Below are 21581 nucleotides of genomic sequence, written 5' to 3'. Positions count from 1 at the left end.
ATCAATGATGAAAAAACATCTAGGAAAGTGAAATGAAAAGAGCCGCATAATTGGTAATTCCTTTTAGCAAAGCATTTTTACCAAATCCAGGAAAGTTATTCTTTAATAACTTGTACATTATGCATTAGATACTCTATATTTTTTGAAAAGAAACATTTTAGCTCTGGGGGAAAGTTACGCTTTGATAAAGCTCTGGAACAGAAGAATCGGTGCAAAAAAAGTGGATTTAGTGTGAGGGAGATTTCTGTGAAATCTCTACTCTTTTCTTCCAAGATTTGAGTGTTGCCGATTGATCGATTGGAGGGATAGAGGGAAAGAAGAATGGAGAAAGCTTTGATTAAAGTTGGCAGCATTAAAGCTGGTAGCTTTTGGGTTTCTAAAAAGGCCAAAGAAGAGATCTCCAACATTTCGCAAGATCTTTCGGTATTTACCCACACCCAATAGCTTATCAGTAATTCTTGGTTGATTTTGATTTTGGTTTGTTTGTTATACGTAATCTTCAATTGATTCGAGTTGCTTAATTTTGATCTGTGTTTGGATAGAAACGTCAGTAAAAATTTGATTTTTATGGGTTTGTTCGTTATGTGCAATCGCAATGTAGGATCTGCGTTGTTCTTGTTCTTACGTGTAGGTTTTTGTTCTTGTTCTTACGTGTAGGTTTTTGTTCTTCTTCACAAATCAAGCTCAATTTAATTTCACTATTTCTTTAATTCCCAGTTTTGTTATATGGGTGTTGAGACTTAATAGGTAATCGATTAATCATATGAGGAGATAAATTGAGGAATTATCTTGATCTTGATAAGGGTCTAAGTAGAGATCTCCAATGAAATTGAGTATAAATTTAATTGGGTTTGGGAATAATGTAGGATCTGAATGGTCTTTGTTTCCCCGAGGTAAAAGAAGAGATAGGCAATATGTCTTTTCATTTGAATTTTTAGTAATAAGACTATCCCAATTAAGACACTTGAAATGATCTGTATTCATGTTTGCAGACGCTCTCAAACACAGTGGAAAAGAAGGCGAAATGGGTATTCGACAAACTAAAAGGTATTAAACTGTTTGTAATTTGTGCACGTATATATATACTACACGTATCATTGTGGTATAAAAATAATTGATATTTCTTCATAGGCAAGCCTTCGAAACCATTGCCAGATTTCCTTAGAGAATACAACCTCCCTCCTGGATTATTCCCACAAAACATAACATGTTATGAGTTTGATGAGGCAAAGCTAAAACTCGTGGTGCATTTACCCTCTCCTTGCGAGGTTACCTTCAAGGATCAGTCTGTGATAAGATACGCGACTCGAGTGAAAGGGCTTGTGTCAAGGGGAAAGCTGACTGTGATAGAAGGAATGAAGACAAAGGTGGTTGTTTGGGTGAAAGTATCGAGTGTGGTTGTGGAGAATTATAGGTCTGATAAAGTGTGGTTCACGGCTGGTGTGAAGAAATCACGGTCTAGAGATGCTTATGAGACACCCCGTGATGCGATTAGAGTTGATGAATTTTGAAGGTCACCATTCACATTTCACGAAGATAATTATTTTTTTGTTCTTGTTATGTTAATATTTGATTTGTTTCAATCACATTGTCCATTGGTATCAAACTATCAATGGATCTTAACATGTTTTATGATGTGTGTCAAGTTTGTTTAATGATGCTAGTGTGTCAAATTTGTTAATCGTTTTCCAAAGAAAATTAAAATATTGATTTTACTGAGTGTTTGCATGTCCTGGAAAAATGAGTTAGGGTTTGTTTTGTTGGATGAAAATAATAATAATAATATAGTTATTATATTTGGTTGGATAAAATAAAAAATAATGAAATAGTTATTATATTTTATATCATGTTTGAGGAAGTTTATTTTTAATGTAAAAAATGATTTTTTTCTAAAAAAAGCGGTTATAGTTGCAACTTGCAAGGAATAACAATGGTGATAAGGTACTAAATATTGTATTTCATTGTGCAAAAAGGAAACATATTGGTTAAAGAAATATGTTTGCTAAAGTTTTGCATGCCACTATGTGAAAAAGGGAAACTAACTACGAAGCAAGTTGGGATAAGGTTTTTAATCTAACAATTAACAAGGAGGTCTAGATAGAAGAGATATTTAATTATTTGTCATTTAAAAAAAATTACAAATCAAATGGATATGCCGATATGTCGTGCATTTTTCCAATCCCAACGGGATCTTAATGTAATTCAAAATTGGTTTTTTTACTAAACTGAAAGTTTAGGTTTTAAGTTAGTATCAATCTCATTACTTTTGCACAATCAACTTGTCTTACATGCAATAAAGAGGATGAATGTACCGATCATGTTTTAGTTAAATGTGCTTTCGCTAAAAAGGTCATGGAATTGGTTTTTAGGCTTTAAGATTTTCAATCGGTTATCAATATGCTCGATTATGCAGCAAAATGGGGAACCTATCCAAAACGACGAAAACTATTACTAACAATCTGTTACTGCAGATTAAGGTGTATTTGGAAAGCAATGAACGACAAAATCTTTAAAAAGATCCGGTCATCACCCACTAAAACTATAGACATCATTAAATCGTTGGCGTTCCTATGGGTTAAAAACATGAGTAATAGAGGAGATCTACACCTAAGAGAGTCTCATCCCATTGCCCTCTTATTGGCATGTAATATTTGGTTTTTCTTTTTTGTTTTCTCTTATTTTTTGTTCTATCTTTTCTTTGTTTTGTTTCCCATTTCTAGCTCCTTGCTAAGTGGTTTAGACTCCTTTTTATTACTAGATTATGACCCCGCGTAAAACGCGGAGGAACATATAAAAATGTACATGTAAATGTATAAAAAAGTTGGCATTATAAAAAAATAAAGTAACATAAACAGACTTAGCATTATTGTTAACATTTAAATGTTTGAAAAAAAACCAAAGAAACACTTGAATATCTATAATAGTTGAAGGACCTCTTTGTAAACATAACTTTTTGTTTTATTAGTTGGACAACCTTCCTCGTAATATATGAGTACCTTCAATCTCTTTTCATTTGTGACGTGAAAAACAAAGAATATATAACTAAAAATGAGTGAAGACAAACTTATGCAAGTATAATCCAACATTTGATAATTATTGTCATTGACTTTTGTTAGTGGCCATAACAAAATAAACTATTATAGGAAATTGCCTCCGCTGAAAACATAATGAGATTCTTTCATTAGACGGAGTTAAATTCATGCAAGGTATATAAGTAGTCTCCATAAAGAATCTATCATATATGATTCAGGCTTCAATGATGTTTCTTCCAAGCCTAACAATCTATAATCTAGTACAATTGCATAGTCCTTTGGTTTGGTCGATATTACAAAGTAATATGACTGGAACACATATTTTTAGTGTAAGTTTATGGATGGAAATTCTAGATGCCTTAAAATCATTCAACACAGCTGAAGAGTAAATTGATTCCTCAAAAAAAACCCGGTAACTCTGTATCACGTAAAGAATTTGAACTCATATGTTTTCCCTTCATCTTTCATCAATCCTAAAATGTAGTCATTGGTAGCATCAAATTCTTCATTTGTAGGGACCAAAATAGCTTTATCTTGAAAATATGATTGATCATCAAGATGATTTTCAAAGGATAGATAAATGATGGATACAATTGAATGAATATGGTCACCTATAGAGTGAACAACAACGTCTTCTGGAAATTCAATTTCAGCTTCACCATCATTAGGGCCGCCAATATTACCATCACCAATTTTAACAATCCACTCATCAAATGCTTTGTCTCATCCAAATCTTAGTTATACAACCAAAATAAATCTCATGTTTACGGTTAAACGTAAAACTGTACATCACGCTGTAATTTGGACGAATATAATGCATGCACAGTATCCGAACAATTGCCTCTTTGTATTGCTAGAAGAATTTGTCTAAAGCCATCTCCATATAAAATGGTCTTGCCTCCAAACGATTCTTAAAGATAAATACCTACAGAGCAATGATATCCTCTTTGTTGACCATATTTGATGTATAAACTTCATTGTCGTTGAATTGTTCGTCAGAGTTCACTAATACTTTTGTATTGGCACACGATATCCCTCTAGACAATGTCACATAAAGTTGGTCATGCGTGAAACCGATTCTGGGAGATAAATACCTACATTTGGAATTGTTTCTCCGTAAGCTTTATTGATTGCCATCGCGAAACATAATTTGATTAGAAATTGTTTTCTTATCAGTTTGAATGGTAACATGTCATCTTCATGCGGACATAAAGGAAACCATGGACCAAATCTCTAGATAGTTTATTTTGACTATTAGTGATGCAACGGTACCAAATAGTTTCTTTTGATGATAAGTTTCAGACGACTATTTAGGAGCTTAAGGTTTAGAGGGAGGGTGTGTTGCAATAAATATTAGCAAATTTGTTAAAAAATGAGACTTATTTATGAATGCAAATTTTCATATGTTCTTAGCAGGAACATGTTATACTTTAAAGAACACGTAATATATTGTTCTTGTATCATCTCTTATTCATATATAATTATACATTAATCCTAAAAAAAATAGTTATTTTGTCAAAATATCAGTTTAAAAACTAAAATAATATGTGAAATTTATTTTAAAACGAGTAGATGCTAACACTCTTTTTCGTAATATGATTTTCATATATGAAAAAAATAAACCATGATTACTTTTATAATTTGAAAAATTAAAACATGATTACTTTTATATATTTGACAATATTTTTGTATAACAAAACTTTAGAACATAATTAATCGTTTAAAAATAATAATGAAATATTGAAGTAAAGAATCAATTAATTGGTTGCTATCTTATTTTTATTTTTATAAGGTGATAATCTCGTTATGTCTTATTTAAAACTTATATTATAATATAACTTATATATATATATATATATATATATATATATATATATATATATATATATATATATATATCAGTGTTGTAAATATCGGCCTAGGCGGCCGCCTAGGCGCTAGGCGGTCTGCAACTGATTACGATTAGGGGTGTTTGGCGGAAATTGGTCAATATCGGTCAAACTCGGGCTAGGCGGTCCTTGGCGGGAAGATTTCAAAAAATTCAAAATTTCAAATTTTCAAATATCACACCAAATTTACAAAACTTCAAATTTTTAAATTTTTAAATATTCAAATTTTCAAATATTATACCAAATATTTCATAATTTCAAAATTTTAAAAATTGAAATTTTCAAATACTATTTTTTCTTAGGATATATTAAGTTTTAAAATAGTTTTATTAGTAATTTATGGTCCCCGATTAATCCCCGCCAAACCGATTAATCGCTTGACCCCAGTCGACCACCGAGCTACCGCCGAGCGATTTTTACAACCTTGATATATATATATATATATATATATATATATATATATATATATATATATATATAGGCTTAGGTTATTGTATTTTAACTAATTATTGTGCATCTATCGTATACAATGAAAATTATTAACAGAATAAGTTGTTTAGCAATGCGAATACGTTTAATCATAAAAGAATATCGTCATTTTCATGCATTCTTGTTAATTTTATTTTTGTTCTCACACATCGTTTTTCACTCATTTTCATTCTGACAGAATATGACCCAATAAAACATTCTGACAGAAATGAGAATAATAATAATAAGTGAATAATAACCTTATAGACGATTTAATTAGTGAGAATGTGTGTTAATGATAATAGTTATGTAAGATTGAACGTATTTATATTATCAAACAACATATTTTCTTTATCATTCTCATAGCATACGATAGATGTATAATAATTAGTTAGAATATTTGAACTTAGCTATCTCTCTCTCTATCTATCTCTCTCTCTCTCTCTCTCTCTCTCTATATATATATATATATATATATATATATATATATGATAAATACAAATAAATTAATATATTATTATCATTCTACTATTTTTTGCAAATTTCAATACTAAAAGCAAATTTACACTAGAAAATTGTCATATTAATGACCTACTAATTAACAATTAAATTTATATACTACATAAATGGTTCACATGTGAACAAAAGTACACAAATGGTCTATATTTGAAATGTTTTTCTTACATAAATGGTCTATTACGCGAAAGAAAATGAAAATGTATTTTCCATTAATAAAATGTTTTCAAAAAAATCCTATTAATTAGCTCTAATGTAGAAAAAAAAAATTCTAGATTAGCCAAAAAGAATACGGAAAAATCATTTTTTTGAAACTACGATGCTATTAATGAACGTTTTTGAAAAGTTTAATGGTATTAATGATTTTTTTTCCAGAAAACAATCGCTTAAATGAGCTTCAATATACAAAAAATATAACTTTCCATATCAACTAAAAATAATCCAAAAAAGTCATTTTTAAGAGTATGATGCTATATATAAACTTTTTTTTTCAAAGTTTAATATTAAAAGCAATTTTTTTCCAAAAAAGGTCCTAATATAAGGTTAAAAGAACATATTGTAAAATATTTATCGATCTACATCAACAGGAATTAAACGTTTCCATCAATACCCAATAAGGTATATAAATCATGCCTCCTTCTATAATGAATTCCAACGCCCCACAATGTGGAATCCCCTCAGTCGCAGAATTCCATAACTCAAACAACATCCGATAATCAATATGAAGAGAAACTGCAATAAAAAATAATAATTGTCACCATCTTATACAAATATTAGAGATTATTGGGGTATTAGATACTGTAATAACTTGCAATTAAATATAATTTTCAAATAAAACTTAGTATGAGAAACTAACCAATGTGATCAAGGGTCAAAGAAGACATTATAACTAAAACATAAACAAAGAGTTATTAGGGATGAAACATGAAACTTTAAGGAGAAACATACAAATTTAAACCGTGAAGGATAACAAAAATCGACAAGTATATTTTTTGAGTAATTTAAACCAATATATTTTTAACGCTATTAATGATTTTTTTTCCAGAAAACAATCGTTTAAATAAGCTTCAATATACAAAAAATATAACTTTCCATATCAACTAAAAATAATCCAAAAAAGTCATTTTTTAAGAGTATGATGCTATATATGAACTTTTTTTTTAAAGTTTAATATTAAAAACAATTTGTTTTCCAAAAAGGTCCTAATATAAGGTTAAAAGAATATATTGTAAAATATTTATCGATCTACATGAGCAAGAATTAAACGTTTCCATCAATACCCAATAAGGTATATAAATCATACCTCCTTCTGTAATGAATTCTAACGCCCCACAATGTGGAATCCGCTCAGTCGCAGCATTCCATAACTCAAACCACATCCGATAATTAATATGAAGAGAAGCTGCAATAAAAAATAATAATTGTCACCATCTTATACAAATATTAGAGATTATTGGGGTATTAGATACTGTAATAACTTGCAATTAAATATAATTTTTAAATAAAAATTAGTATGAGAAACTAACCATGTGATCAAGGGTCAAAGAAGACATTATAACTAAAACATAAACAAAGAACTATTAGGGATGAAACATGAAACTTTAAGGAGAAACATACAAATTTAAACCGTGAAGGATAACAAAAATCGACAAGTATATATTTTTAAGTAATTTAAACCAATATATTTTTAAAGTAATTTAAACCGGGCCGCAAGTTTATCCCAATATTGTTCCCTTAAGCATTTCATCGAACATGTAGTAGACAGGTAGACCAAACAAAATTTCCAAGTATCCAAATCAAGGTCTCAAATCCTAACACATAAAAAAAAAACAAATTTGTGATTTTAACAACCAAAAGCAAAGGATATGACATACATTGTGTATGAGTTTATCGTTTATAATTTGATTGCTCAACTTATTGAACAATTCGTCAAAAGTATGAAAAAAAATGGGGAATCTCATAGAAAGATCCGATTCAAATTTCTAAATAACACAACTGTGACAATTAATTTTCAAACCATAAAATTTGACACCCTCATAACATAAAAATCAAAATATATTTTACTTACGTTCACAAGAACCCAGATGAATTCGACCATTTCTGTTGTTCGTCAACTCCAATTTTGACCTACAAAAAATCTAAAAAAAAATCAAACAACTTGAGTAACAATCATTTTCATGTTGTCACAACTTTAACATAAACATCGATAAATAGTACAAATATTAGTTATCAAGAAATAAACATATATGAGATGACTAAAAAGTTGTCAAGTGGAATTTGAGTTATTTGTTTTCTTACCTTTATCTGATGTATTTATAATCCAGTCGTTCGACTACAAATCTAAATCGTTAAGTAAAAATCAAAACAACATGTTTTCCCCCATTTTCTTCTCCACTACAAAACTTAGGTTAGATATATTATGTAAAGAATTGAGGGAGGCGGAGTATTTTTGTATTTTATTTTTTGTGAGATTTAATTGTTATTAATAGAATTCCTAATTTAATTCGTTTTATTTTTGGTGATATTTAATTGTCATTAATAGAATTCCTAATTTAATTCATTTTATTTTTGGTGATATTTAAGTGTCATTAATGGAATTCTAATTTAAAATGTAATATACGTTTTATAAAATCTATTGACAAAAATAAATGGGTTGACAAAGATGATGTCATCAAATAATCCAAAGGTGAAAAATATATGATTGAAATGCAATCAATGGTCCTGATTTCTTCAGTTTAGAATTAAAGGTTCTCTTTTAATAATATTTAGAGATTTAGAGATTAATATATTGGTCGTTTCAAAAAAAATCAATCTTATTAATTTTAGTATTAAATATTTATTGAAAAAGAATTATTATTGTGTTTTTTTCTTTTTGTTGCACCCACTAGTTCCTAGCTAGTCACAAGGTTGTTAACAAGGTTGTTAATAATATTCACCTTTTCCAAAAGTAAAATAATTCTTGAAAATATTGATTTTTTAAATTTAATAACGATTAAACCCATTCAAGAAAAGACAGTAAAAATATTTCTTTCGTTAATACCAATGATCATGACATATTCAAAGCAATTAGGTAATTCAATATGTTGTTGTTGATACTATTATTTTTCCTTTTTTTTATATTTTCATTTAAATTTCTTCCACTAACTTTCACAATTTGTAACTGTCATAAACAGGCCCTTATTATTATTATTTTTTATTTGTTTTCATTTATCGAAAAAGGTACGAATCTCAATGACCTTTAGACATGAATAGTTATTAAATCAAGTCTTTGAAGGTCGATCCTACTGCCAACATTATAAAAAAAGGATAATAATTAAAAAAAAAAAATTATGATTTGTATATATTTTGTCCACTGTGATTTTTTCATTTATATTTGTCTCTTCAACTTGTTTAATTATATATGTTTATTCTTTATGATCGATTATTCTAGGTAAACCGAAAAAATGACTTAATAAGGTAATATATTTCTCACTTTATACATATTTAGTATTTAATATTTTTTTTTGCACATTTAGCCTATAATATTTTTTTTGTTTTAAAATAAGTCATTGTTGTTTTTGTACACATTCAATACTTATAAATGGTTTCTTTAGTTTTTTCTCACAACATCCTACATATGACAATCATTAATTAGATGTTCGGGGTTGTGTATGCTTATGAGCACTACGGCCTCGATTACTCGGTGCTTAGGTTTTGTATTCTGAACGTCGTAACTAATGAGTTTTGAGCATAACAAACAAAAACATATGTATGCATGCAACCCTAATTCTTAGATCTATGTTTTCTCTAATTAAACATATAACTTTTGAACATCAAATGGAAATCTCTAGGAGATCTATATTATTTTCAAAAATCATAATTAGGGTTAGTAAACATACCTTTTATTGTTATGTAGTAATAGCAATGAAAATCCAAGTCTTTTTGAACCTTGAGAGCAAGTGTCACGTCTCTAGTAGATCACACACAAACTAAGCAAGAGGATGAGAGAGGAAAGGGGAGAGAGGAGATGGAGCTTGAGATTTTTGGCTATCCTTCTAGGGTTTCTAGGTAGCCAAAAATGTGAAGGGGTAAGGCTCTTTATATATGTGAGGTATCTTAGACTCAAAGCTAGGGTTTTAGGAGGAAACCCTAATTCCTTAGCTTAAGGACCAACCAGCCCAAGAATCCCCATCCAAGAGCCCTAAGACAAAAATTCTAGGGCCTTCCTAGAAGTTTTCGTCCAAAACTTTCTAGGGAGGTTCTAGAACCTCTTTCCTCAACTATCAATAAGTTGCTAAAAAGCCATTGCATTTTTAATCAATTCAATTAATTCCAATTATTTATTGATTAATCATTAATCAAATAATATGATTTCTAATTAATATATTATTTTCATAATACATTAATAAATCAATTATCTTAATTTATTATGCAAATAATAAATACAACCTCTCTCCAAAAATCATATTGTCTAGTTGCTAGTTATGAAGGCAACCCAAAAGGACAGTGCTACCATCAATTCAAGTATATACCAATTATAGTTGTGGGCTTAGACACCTAATCCAACAATCTCCCACCTAGATAAGTCTAATAACTATAGTTGCCAATATAACTTCAAAACTGATTAGCAAATTGTAGCTCTCAAATCCGCTGATGAACTCTGACCTAGTTAGTTATGTGTCTTAAGATAAGTATGACATGAACACGTGAAGAAACACCCCTCCACGTTAGACAACCACCTCATGGCTTTGCCGGGGTCCTAAGTCCTATCAAAGGTAGGGGCTTCGTGTTGTCGAAGTCTCGATACTGGAAGACCCGACTGTCACACCCCCAAACCAGAACAACGGAATCGTTCGAGTGTAGATGACTTCATGTAGTATCGTAACATTTGAATACATAATAAAGAAAGTAAACACAACCATCATATATATAATTTAAGAGTTACATTGTTGGGTGATACTTGTTTCAAAAACAAATTACAATATGATGACAAAATGAGTTTAAAACTGACGCTTTAGCATCACTTCTCCAAAAGCTGAAGTTTACCTGTATTACTGAATCCCTGAGAAATACAAGTAGATTTGAAAGAGTAGATCAACATTTAAGCTGGTGAATTCATAAGTATTTAATGTCAATGTTTGTATAAATTTGAATGAATTTGTTTGTAGATGTTTGAAAACTCTTAGAAAATCCCATATTTCCTACTAGTATAAAAGTAGTCTTCTACTAAGACCCGACTGTTTCGAATGTTGTTTCTAAAATTCCAATATTTTTCCATAAGTGTAAGGTAGTTAAAAAGTTCCAAAAATTATTATGCAATAGTGTTTTTCATGCCTAGAATAGTAGATTTATGTATGTAAAAGAATCGATAAGGCATTAGATAACCCCGTAAATCAACGTGTTTTTAATACTCCATGTGAGTTTTATAACCATACTATTGACCCATACTGCCTGTAACAACGTTCTTCAGGCGTTGGAATGTTATGATGTTTGTCACCCCAAACCTGTCGGTCTAACTGTAGCTAACAGTTTAGGTGTGGGATTGTCAATCCTGTATAGATCTATACACAAGTATCACGCTCTCCCTACAAGAGATTATGGTATATAATACAGGACTTTAACTGCATACTCGAAAGTACGTGAAGTTGAACGTCTCACAAAACTTAGCATCAAATAGATTTACGTATGAAAAGTTCATTTGTTCTTCTATATGAAAGTATTTCCTTGATATAGTACTTATAGTATGTAAAATCTCTTGAATATCTAGTAAACTATACCTATTATAGTTTTTCTCAAATGTATGATTCGTTGTATGATAAACCCTAATGCAGTATCAGCTTGGTATGTAAGTATAACATTTGTAATAACACTATTGAACATTTATACACCCAATTATAAATAAAGTGTTTGATATTTGTATAACATGTTTTTACTCTTAAAGGACAAAATGTTATTGAATAGGTGTTGCATGCGAATGTTTTCATATGATAAATATGAATCACATATGATTTGTTATATAAAGATAAGTGTAGTAAAAGCTTAATGTTTTTCACATGAGAGTAACTGTGTGTTTACTTGTATTCCCCCCCCCCCTTTGAAAGTGTATAAAAGCATTTATAAAGTATTTGAAAACGTAGTTGTAGGGGTATGAACTCACTTGATAGACAGAAGAAGGTGAAACGAAAACTCAGTAGAACCTCGACTAGGGAAAGTTGAATTTCTCGGGATTCACGGGAATCTCGGGAGTGAAAAACCTTCCTTCGAAACTTGGATATGAAGACCGGGGCTTCGGGATGGCTTCGGGGGGTTTAAACGCAGAGCTTCGGCACGAGAGAGAGAAGAAATGAGCAATGGAACCCAACACCTTCAGCTGCTATTTATAGCCCTATATTGGGCGCCACGTCGTGGTACACCTCACCACGTCGTGGTGAGGGATTCTATCCTCTTCTGTTGACGAGATGTTTGCTGATGGACCTGGCACCCATCAGTCACAATACCACATCGTGGCTTCTTCACCACGTCGTGGTGGGCCTGACAACCTCAAATTTTGTGTCGAAAACTTGTAAAATTCGTAACTTCCGCGTACGAGCTCTGTTTTTAACGTTCTTTATATCCACGCGTAGGTGAGATTATGCTCTACAACTCTCGTTTAGACTCTGTCGGCAAAATTTGACTTTATTTTTATTTTTTATTTATTTTTGTTTATTTTTAACGGGCCGGGACACAAAAATTCTATTAAAAATTCATAACTTCTTCATGTGATGTCCGTTCTTGTCAAACTTTATACCGTTGTGATACTATTGTTGAGATCTTTGATTCTCATTTAGGTTGTATCGGCTAAAAATCTCTCGATCTCTATTTTGAGTATTTTAGTTGTCTGCTGCTATATTCGGAACTTGGAAAAATCATAACTTTCTCATACGAAGTCAGATTTGGACGTTCTTTTTATATATACATACGGTTTAATGATATCTACAACCTTCATTTAGATACTTAATGCTAAATATAATTGTATTGAAACTTCGCATTTTACGTTTATCAGTATTGTCGGATTTTACTGTGACTCTTAGATTGATCATAACTTCTTCGTTATAACTCGGTTTTTAGTGTTCTTTATATTTCTGAAACCCTTGATACGATGTTTATCATTTTATGTAACCCAATAGAGACTTTTGAACATTCAAAATTTTGATGCAAATTTCATTACATTAAAAGAGATTACAAATTCTTGACTTTTTAGGTCATTACACTGATTCGAAAATATCGGGTTGTCACACTGACTGGTTCCTACCCTTGCGGCTGTTACAGCCGTTGTGGCTGCTGTGATAGCCGCCTCAGTAATGGCTAGATAGCGATCATCAAAATACTCCACTATGACGATCTTGATAGACCCAAATATCTCCGGTATCTGAGCCCGAAACATCGCAGCCACCTCCTCATGCAGGATCTCCCGGATCCTTGAGTCCATCTCGTCTGGCCCCATCTGGCCAATAGTCTCGGGACTATGGGTGCCTCTTGTCCGCCTTCTCCTGATCCTGACCCGGATCCAGTCACAAATCGTCTAGTAACCACCATGCTAAAAAAAATATGCCAGTAAGATATCAGATATTCCATATAACAATCTGGGAACCAACCCCAACAGAACCTTAGGGGTTGTGACTTCTTTGCTACGCGTAAGGGTCCTGTTCTTTCAGTAGTACGGGGCCATACTACCTTCCACACCTACACATATTTGTCTCAAGTATCATCACAACGCCCTAGAACTATATGCAAGCATAGCATGCACTCAATCCTCACTCTTAGAGGAAGGCTAAATATCTCATAACTGGCGGATTTATACCAACAACCCATCCATGAAACTTCCAGCAACCCTGCAGCACTCGTGTATGCTAACCACATATAACGTTAGACCCTATAAACTTTTGAATACTCGGTCCTACTGTAAGCCCACAACCAGACAAGGAATAAGAAATAAAGATAAACCAAACATTCTCAGACTATAAGATCTTAATTATGTGCAGCCGTGATGCATACACTAAGCAACTACAATAATGATGTCAATTTCATATACGGAAAAACCCTAGGCTATCAGGCATCATATAATCAGGAAATTATATCATGTAATTCCTAAAGATCCCTAGCCTAGTACTGGCATGCTGTTCTAACATATCACATAAATCAAATAATTCGTAAGGTATTTTGGGGTCTATCCGCAATCCCCGACTGATCGTACACTTGCATTCTCCTTTATTATTTTGGAAACATTTTAAGAAAACCGTTTTTAGAATCTTGTCCTTAGTTTGAGACTGGAGACACGCGAGTGTTTAATCCAGTTCACTCAAACCAAGGCTCTGATACCAACTTGTAACATCCATAAAAACCATGCCAAATTTAATTTATTTTTTAAAACATTTCAAAACCAATGATTATTACAAAACTTGTTTTCAAAATAGTATAATGTCAGAGTATCCCAGAATCAAATTATAAAATCATAAAATATGAGGAGCTGTATGATCACGCCTTCTCTTTCCCGTGATCATCAAAGGTACTTGAAACATAATCAACAACAATAAGCCCGTAGCTTAGTGAGTTCCCCTAAAATACCAACGATATACATACATAACCATATCACATAATAATAAGCAAAAAACATACATAATGAGTCATCAGTCTGACTGGACCGCCTCCCCAGGACTTCATTCTATCTGGACCGCTCTCCGAGCCTTCGGCATGTCTGGACCGCCCCTTAGAGCCTTCAGCTTATCCGGATCGCTCGTTGGGCCTTCGGCCTGACCAGATTTTCTCGGCCCGGTCCTGCAGTCTACCCGGTCCGCCCCGGGTGTCTTGGCTTACTGCATACAGTAGGGCATGCCTCAACTTGTTCCCCAAACCAACAAACATGTACATGTACATATAAACAAGTAGTTATGCAGATCTAACAGACCACTACCATAACAACCATCCTATAATCAATATACTGATCTAACCGATATCTAACAGAGCAACCATCCTATAACCAGGATACCGATCTAACCGATCACTAGCATAACAACCATCCTAAAACCAGGATACATATCATAAAGCATAACGTGTAACGCCCGCAAATCCAAACTAGTTAATTTAGAGGAAATAGGGGTCGAAAACGACTTTTCGAAAAAAAGATTATTTATAATAAATAATCGTAACCAAGTTGTGGAATATGTCTCAAGGTTTCCGTACATATAAAGAACGCCGAAATCCGAGTTATAACGAAGAAGTTATGGCCCATCGAAGTTTTACGGCAAAACCGGCACGACACCTGGAAGCGTAAATAGTGAATTTACGATAGAGCGAGATTTAGCCTTATAAATCTAAATGAAAGTTGTAGGATATGTTAAACTAAGCGCGTCGATAAAAAGAACGCCCAAATCTGACTTCGTATGAGGAAGTTATGATTTTTCTAAGATTCAGCTTAGCAGTTTACAACCCGAAACTCGAATTTTAGTTTGAGCGGTTTTTGGCTTACACGACCTAAATGAGAGTTGAAGATCTCATTAATAGGAACTCAACGGTAAAAAGATAGATGAAAACGGAGTTCGTATGAAGGAGTTACGAATTCTTCGCGGTCATTTAACAGTCTAAATGCCTCCTACTGTTAAATTTGAGATCGGTCGAGAATTAGCCGACGGAGTCTAAACAAAAGTTGTTGATCTTGATTTTACCTACGCGTGGATATAAATAACGTCAAAAACGGAGCTCGTATGCGAGAGTTATGATTTTTCTAAGTCGGAAGGCTGTTGTGCGAAATCGGGTGACGTGGCGCAATCCTGGCCGTTGCTTCCTCCCCAAGGCTAGCCACCAGATGGTGACACCTGGCCTGGAACTCGACGAGTTTTTGGCTTTTCCATCCTATAAAAAGGGTGCCAGGGCATCCTCATTTCTCACACCTTCCAACTTCTCTTTCTCTCTCTAGAATCTCTCTCTAAGCCTCCCTAACCCCCTAAAGCCTAGGGTAAACCCCCTAGCACCCGAAGGAAGCCCCGAGGCTCCCGGAGTCCCGAGAAAAAGGAGTCTTTCTACTCAGGAACGCTGCTCTAGCGAAGCCCGGTTTTCGAGAAAACCCGCTGTAAGTGAGCTACGCCTAACCTATCTTTAGTTTAGCTTACGGTTTAATATAGTAATGTTATTAGGACCTTATAATAAGTACTTGGGCTATTATTATGGGTTATATAAGTATAGTTTAACTCTTATATAATAATAATAATAGCTAGACTATTAATTAATCGCGGTTATCGTTAGACTAAACCCTAGTGGCAATGATACTAGGTTTTGCCAAAGGAAAAGTGTGTTAAGAGTAACGAAGTGTTGTCCAAGCGCCGAGTCACCACCTACTCAGGTGAGTGCATAGTTACTTTCAGCTTAAACATAGATATGAAGTATTTTATATAAATTACGTGTTATGTGTGCATATTATCTGAATACTTGCTATCTATGCTGGATGATCGTTTTATACATGTTTTCAATGATTTAAACTGTATATGTATTTTATATCTACAAAATGTGTTGGGTAAAACATGGGTAGATGTAATAGTTGTTGTGTGACGAAATAAAATAATGAGAGGCCTCGTTATAGATGTTATTGATGAATCAGTCATCTAGCGGAGTATAGATGACGACCACGGACTATTCTAGACAGTCCAGTGGAACACTAGCAGGCTCGCAACCTGTAGGTGTTTATTCGAACTGTGTGTTTATTTGAACTGTGTGCTCACCAGATGTACTCCATCCCCCACATGGTTGCCTCAAGGACATTTATTGCTGAGGAATCCCCTTAGCAGTAATGTCTGTCCCGATGATAATCCTTAGGGTAGGCCCCTTATGATAGATGCTTAGGGACGTAATGTGAGGATAACGGGAATGGGTAATCGGGTTTGTTTAATTTAATGAAGTTAATAAACTTATTTATTGTGGGTTGAAAACCCTATGTGCTCACCAGACTCCCAAGCCTGACCCACTCAGTTTCTTGTATTACAGGTAGTGGCGCATGAGCATAGATGTGATGTCTTGGGATGAGAGATTAATCGGATATAGGCCTGTAGATATGAAATAATGTAGTAAGGCTTATATTGTACTGTTTATGCTTTTGATCTGTACGAACATGACATCCCAAGTCTTTTAATGAAATACATTTCTATGGAAATGCTTTTGATAAATCTTTATCATATTTTGTTTTGGGACAAATCCGCAACACTTTTATTTAAAATGTTACTCTGATTTTTAAGCAAAGCATAAACAAACCGGTCTTTTCTGGCCGTGATTTTGGGGATGTCACAGTTGGTATCAGAGCATTAGTTTAAGCGAACTAGGAATATGGATTTATTTTTAGACTTAAACTTAGAATGCTAAACGATGATTGTGAGGTGTGAGCACTAGCTTATTTTAGGAATGATACCTAAATTGCTTTTATGTGCTAAATGCTTTGTGCATGATATGTTGTTATTTGTTCGGATTTATGGTCTGTTGCCGACCGGATCTGGAAACCTTATGTGTTTAGGATTCTAAGCGTTTAACTACGATATTAGAACTATCATATAAACATTTCGGGGTGATAAGGATGATTTAATACGTCAATCCTAAATTAAGATCTAGATTCACCTTATTCGGTGTATAGATCAAGATGGTAAGAACCCGTAGCGGAAACGTAAACGCAATTGGGAACATAAACCAACCCCCAGTGGTTCAGCAAATACCTGTTGTAGAAGAAGTTGCGCCTGAGCCAGTCACCATGGCTGGAGTTTAAGCCATGATTCGGGCTATGTTGTGTAACGACCCAATTTTCACATCCAAAAATTTTGTTTAAAAACGTTACTTTAGAAAATATGAATAACTAAAAAACATCGTTTGATCAACCATAACATAAAGTGAACCATGTCTGAAAACCAAAACATACAACTAATCAAAATATCAGAGTATCAATCCCAGGATAGACTCGTAACTGCGGAAACAAGAGAGTGTGTGTGTGACGTGTTGCTACCGTGCCGACTCCTTTCCTCTGGCTGAGGAGGTACCTGAAACCAAAACTGAAAACCGTAAGCACAAAGCTTAGTGAGTTCCCCCATAATACCCCATACCATGCAAACATATAACAACCAATGTTCAGCTAGGAGTTACGGGCCTTGCCCACACTCGGGAAGATACGGGCCCTGCCCACACTTCGCTAGCTGGGAGATACGGGCCTCGCCCACACTTGTGAAGATACGGGCCCTGCCCACACTTCGATATCTGGGAGATACGGGCCTAGCCCACACTCCAACCTCGGAGAGATACGGGCCCTGCCCACACTCAACCGCTAACCCATAACATACAAGTATCACGCAGACAACAAGTATAAGCAACTCTATCATATTAACACATATATCATACTTGACTAAACCCAAAGATACGGGCTCGGACCACACTCTAGTACTAGCATCTCGTCTACACGGGTCGGCCTTGGTGCCTTAGACCCGTTCCTACTGGAAAGGAAACTCACCTCGAAATAGCTGCTGGTCGGTGTGGGAATTGATCACCTACTGCTACTGCTGCTGCCCCGGAAACCCTCCGGCTGCAATTCCCACAACATACTCAATCAAACACTGCTCACTGACCTTTGGGTAAAATGACCATTTTACCCCTGACCACGCCCTAAGTCAAAGTCAGAGTCAACTTTCAGTTGACCCGACTTGCCGAGTTGGCTTTCCAACTCGCCGAGTCCCTACCCAAACGACTGCCCTGAATCCCGATCCTACCCGTCGAGTTAGGCGACGACTCGACATGTTCGCCTTCTTAACCAATATTCAAGTCCTTCATCCTACTCGCCGAGTTGTATGAACAACTCGTCGAGTTCATCTTCATCCGATGAACACTTATGCTAAGACTCGCCGAGTTGTATGAACAACTCACCGAGTCTGTTCTTGATCTAAGGAGATTGCCTTGAACTCGCCGAGTCAGGGCATTGACTCGCCGAGTACCTCCATAGATGAGTTAAGCTTCCGACTCACTGAGTCACACCCCGTGACTCACTGCTCACTCGACACTACGAAAAGGGGACAAACTCGGAGACTCGCGAACAGACTCGCCGAGTCATATGAACGACTCGCCGAGTCGTTGCCATGCACCCACTAAATACACAGATTTGCTCGATTCCAGTCCATGCCATTCACATATCTGGACTTCTAGGACACGAATCACACGTAAAGTTTCCAACTTTATGTGTGGATATTCACCAATATGGATTTTAGGGCTCAAAATGCCTCAAAAGGGTAGATCTAGGGTGAACAAGCAACATGGGGCCATAAAGCTAACAGATCTGAGCTCCTGGAGCTCAATCTTGCCTAGATCTAAGGGCCAATCAGCCTATTATGAAATAATTTGCACATACAAACTTGGGGTTTGGCTCAAGAATGACTTACATGAAGTAATAAGCATAGAAACAGGGGAAAAACGGATTATACCTCAAAGGAACTGCTGAAAGAGTGCAAAGATGCCCGGATTCCTTTCCTTCCTCTTGATCTACTTCCCCTTTTTCCTCAAAACCTTCAAGAACACACACAATAGCCTCAAACTCTCAAGGAACAAGCTTAGAACGAGGGTTGGGAGCTCTGGGGAGAGAATGGGGGCTGGCCTGGGCGGATAAGTCCTTTAAATAGGGTGCAAACCCCTGAAACTTAGGGTTTCATCCAACAGCTGTGACTCGCCGAGTCCAGGATATGGACTCGCCGAGTCGCCAACTTAAACGTGTCCCGGGTCCCGCATCCACTCGGCGAGTCGGACCTATGACTCGCCGAGTCCAAGGCTAAAAGAAAGGAAATACTCAAAATAACATTTACGTACTAGGAACCGGGTGCTACATGTTGGCTGAACAAAGGGAAGAAATGAGACGGATGTTGAATAGGGACGAACCTACCGTACATGTTGAACCGACGAAGCCAGTTCCCGAGCAATCTGAGGAAGGGAACTACAGCCGCCAAGTGAGTCAAGTAGGGACTCAAGGTGAGCAAAGGGATGGCCCAGAAGGGAGAAACAACAAGGATGGGCGGGTGTAAAAGAATTTCTTGGGTGCGAAACCACCAAGTCTCTCAGGAAGCCCAAAGCCTGTTGAGATTATGGATTGGATCTCCGAGATGGAAATGGTGTTTGAGAGCTGCGACTGTAGCGAGAAATAGAAGACCATCTTCGCCGTAAGACAACTGAAAACTGGAGTCTTGAGCTGGTGGAAGCTATTGGCAGATACGATGCCACGAGGAGAAGCCATAAGGATGTCATGGGAGGAGTTCTTGGAACAATTGAAAATGCAGTACTGCTCGGAGATAGATCTGATAGACCTAAACAACGAGTTTCAGAACCTGAAGAAAGGGAAGATGAGTGTTGATGAGTATGCCACCGCATTCACCGAAAGGATGAAGCTATTCCCCTACTTGGTGCCTACTGAACTCTCCAAGATTGATAGGTTTGCTAACGGACTGCCCACTGACTTTGGCCCAATGGTCAAAATGGCAACTACCTTGAAAACAACTGTTAGGGCATCTAAGAACGTAGAGGCCCAGATAAGAGAAAAGGGTCTAGAAAAAGATAAGGAAGGAGAGAAGCGGAAGTTTGAAGGATCTTCAAGGTCCAACAAGGAAAGCAAATTCTCAAAGCTTGGATGAGGAGATGGAGGTGAAGCGAGATGGTGTGATAAATGCAAGAAGAAGCATGGTGGGAAGTGCAACGAAGAAGTGACTTGTTACAAGTGTGGGAGGACTGGTCACTATTCCAAAGACTGCACACATAATGATAAAGTATGCTATGGATGTGGAGGCAAGGGGCACATGTCCAGAGACCGCCCAAGGAAAAATAAAGCAGCAAGACCAGAAACGCCACCAAGGCCAAGGGCATTTCACATGATCCTCGACGAAGCAGGGAACCATGCGAGGAATCAAGAATGAGGACTTCTTACCTGACGATCGGATTATGTAGTAGCTATAGTTTCGTATGATGTAGCCTAGTAGAGGCATAGTCTAGGGTGAACTTGAACACCTATGTAATCGTTTCAAGAAATAATATAAAACCTTCGTTTTGTTATCTGATGTGTTAAATGATTGTGTGATTTGCTGCATGGTGACTTGGGAAACTGTGAGACAATACTTGGGACGAGTATGAGTAGGTGTGAATGGTAGTAGAGGCCTATACTACTGGAAGCATAGGACTCACACTTGGATCAGGGAAAGTCACAAGGTTACCAAGAAGCTAATAATTGATTTCGTTTTATTCAAGTATGTCGTTACCATTGTTTCGGTAATGACTAAGAAGATTGTTGTTATCCCGACCCTAGTGGTCATATCCCATTGAGTCCGACTACGGTGAGTAGGTTACGTTAGGGGTGTAAGTGAGCCGAGCTACTCGCGAGCTACTCGGGATCGACTCGTTAAAAGCTCGACTCGAGATCGAATTAAACGAGCCCGAGCCGAGCTCGAGCCCAAATATGAGGCTCGTTTATTAAACGAGCTCGAGCCGAGCTTCAGCTAGTGGGCTCGCGAGCCTAAATGAGCCTAAACGAGCCTATATATATATATATATATATATATATATATATATATATATATATGTGTGTGTGTGTGTGTGTGAGAGAGAGAGAGAAAGTGTGTGTGTGTGTGTATATATATATATATATATATATATATATATATAGGCTCGTTTA

At 35.3% G+C, this 21581-nt stretch overlaps 1 protein-coding gene across 1 annotated transcript; it reads left to right on the top strand.

Moving 5' to 3' along the window:
* The first annotated feature begins 202 nt into the window (after positions 1-202).
* Positions 203-1681, top strand: LOC145052435 (DUF538 family protein (Protein of unknown function, DUF538)). The gene is made up of 3 exons (XM_079000257.1): positions 203-423; positions 993-1047; positions 1132-1681. Exons 1-3 carry the CDS (start codon positions 322-324, stop codon positions 1509-1511), a joined length of 537 nt encoding a protein of 178 aa, XP_078856383.1. The 5' UTR covers positions 203-321; the 3' UTR covers positions 1512-1681.
* The last annotated feature ends 19900 nt before the right edge of the window (positions 1682-21581 follow it).

Source organism: Lactuca serriola, chromosome 5 (assembly GCF_051521515.1).
Source record: "Lactuca serriola cultivar US96UC23 chromosome 5, Lser_US96UC23_V15, whole genome shotgun sequence".
Taxonomy (NCBI): domain Eukaryota; kingdom Viridiplantae; phylum Streptophyta; class Magnoliopsida; order Asterales; family Asteraceae; genus Lactuca; species Lactuca serriola.
The sequence above is the reverse complement of the archived record's forward strand: the minus strand, read 5'-3'. Positions and strand labels throughout refer to the sequence as shown.

Bases quoted from the DNA above. Each gene is read 5' to 3' on its own strand.
- LOC145052435 (XM_079000257.1), top strand. From the start codon at position 322: ATGGAGAAAGCTTTGATTAAAGTTGGCAGCATTAAAGCTGGTAGCTTT. The intron at 424-992 runs GTATTTACCCAC...TCATGTTTGCAG, and splicing joins ACATTTCGCAAGATCTTTCG to ACGCTCTCAAACACAGTGGA. The intron at 1,048-1,131 runs GTATTAAACTGT...ATTTCTTCATAG, and splicing joins GGTATTCGACAAACTAAAAG to GCAAGCCTTCGAAACCATTG.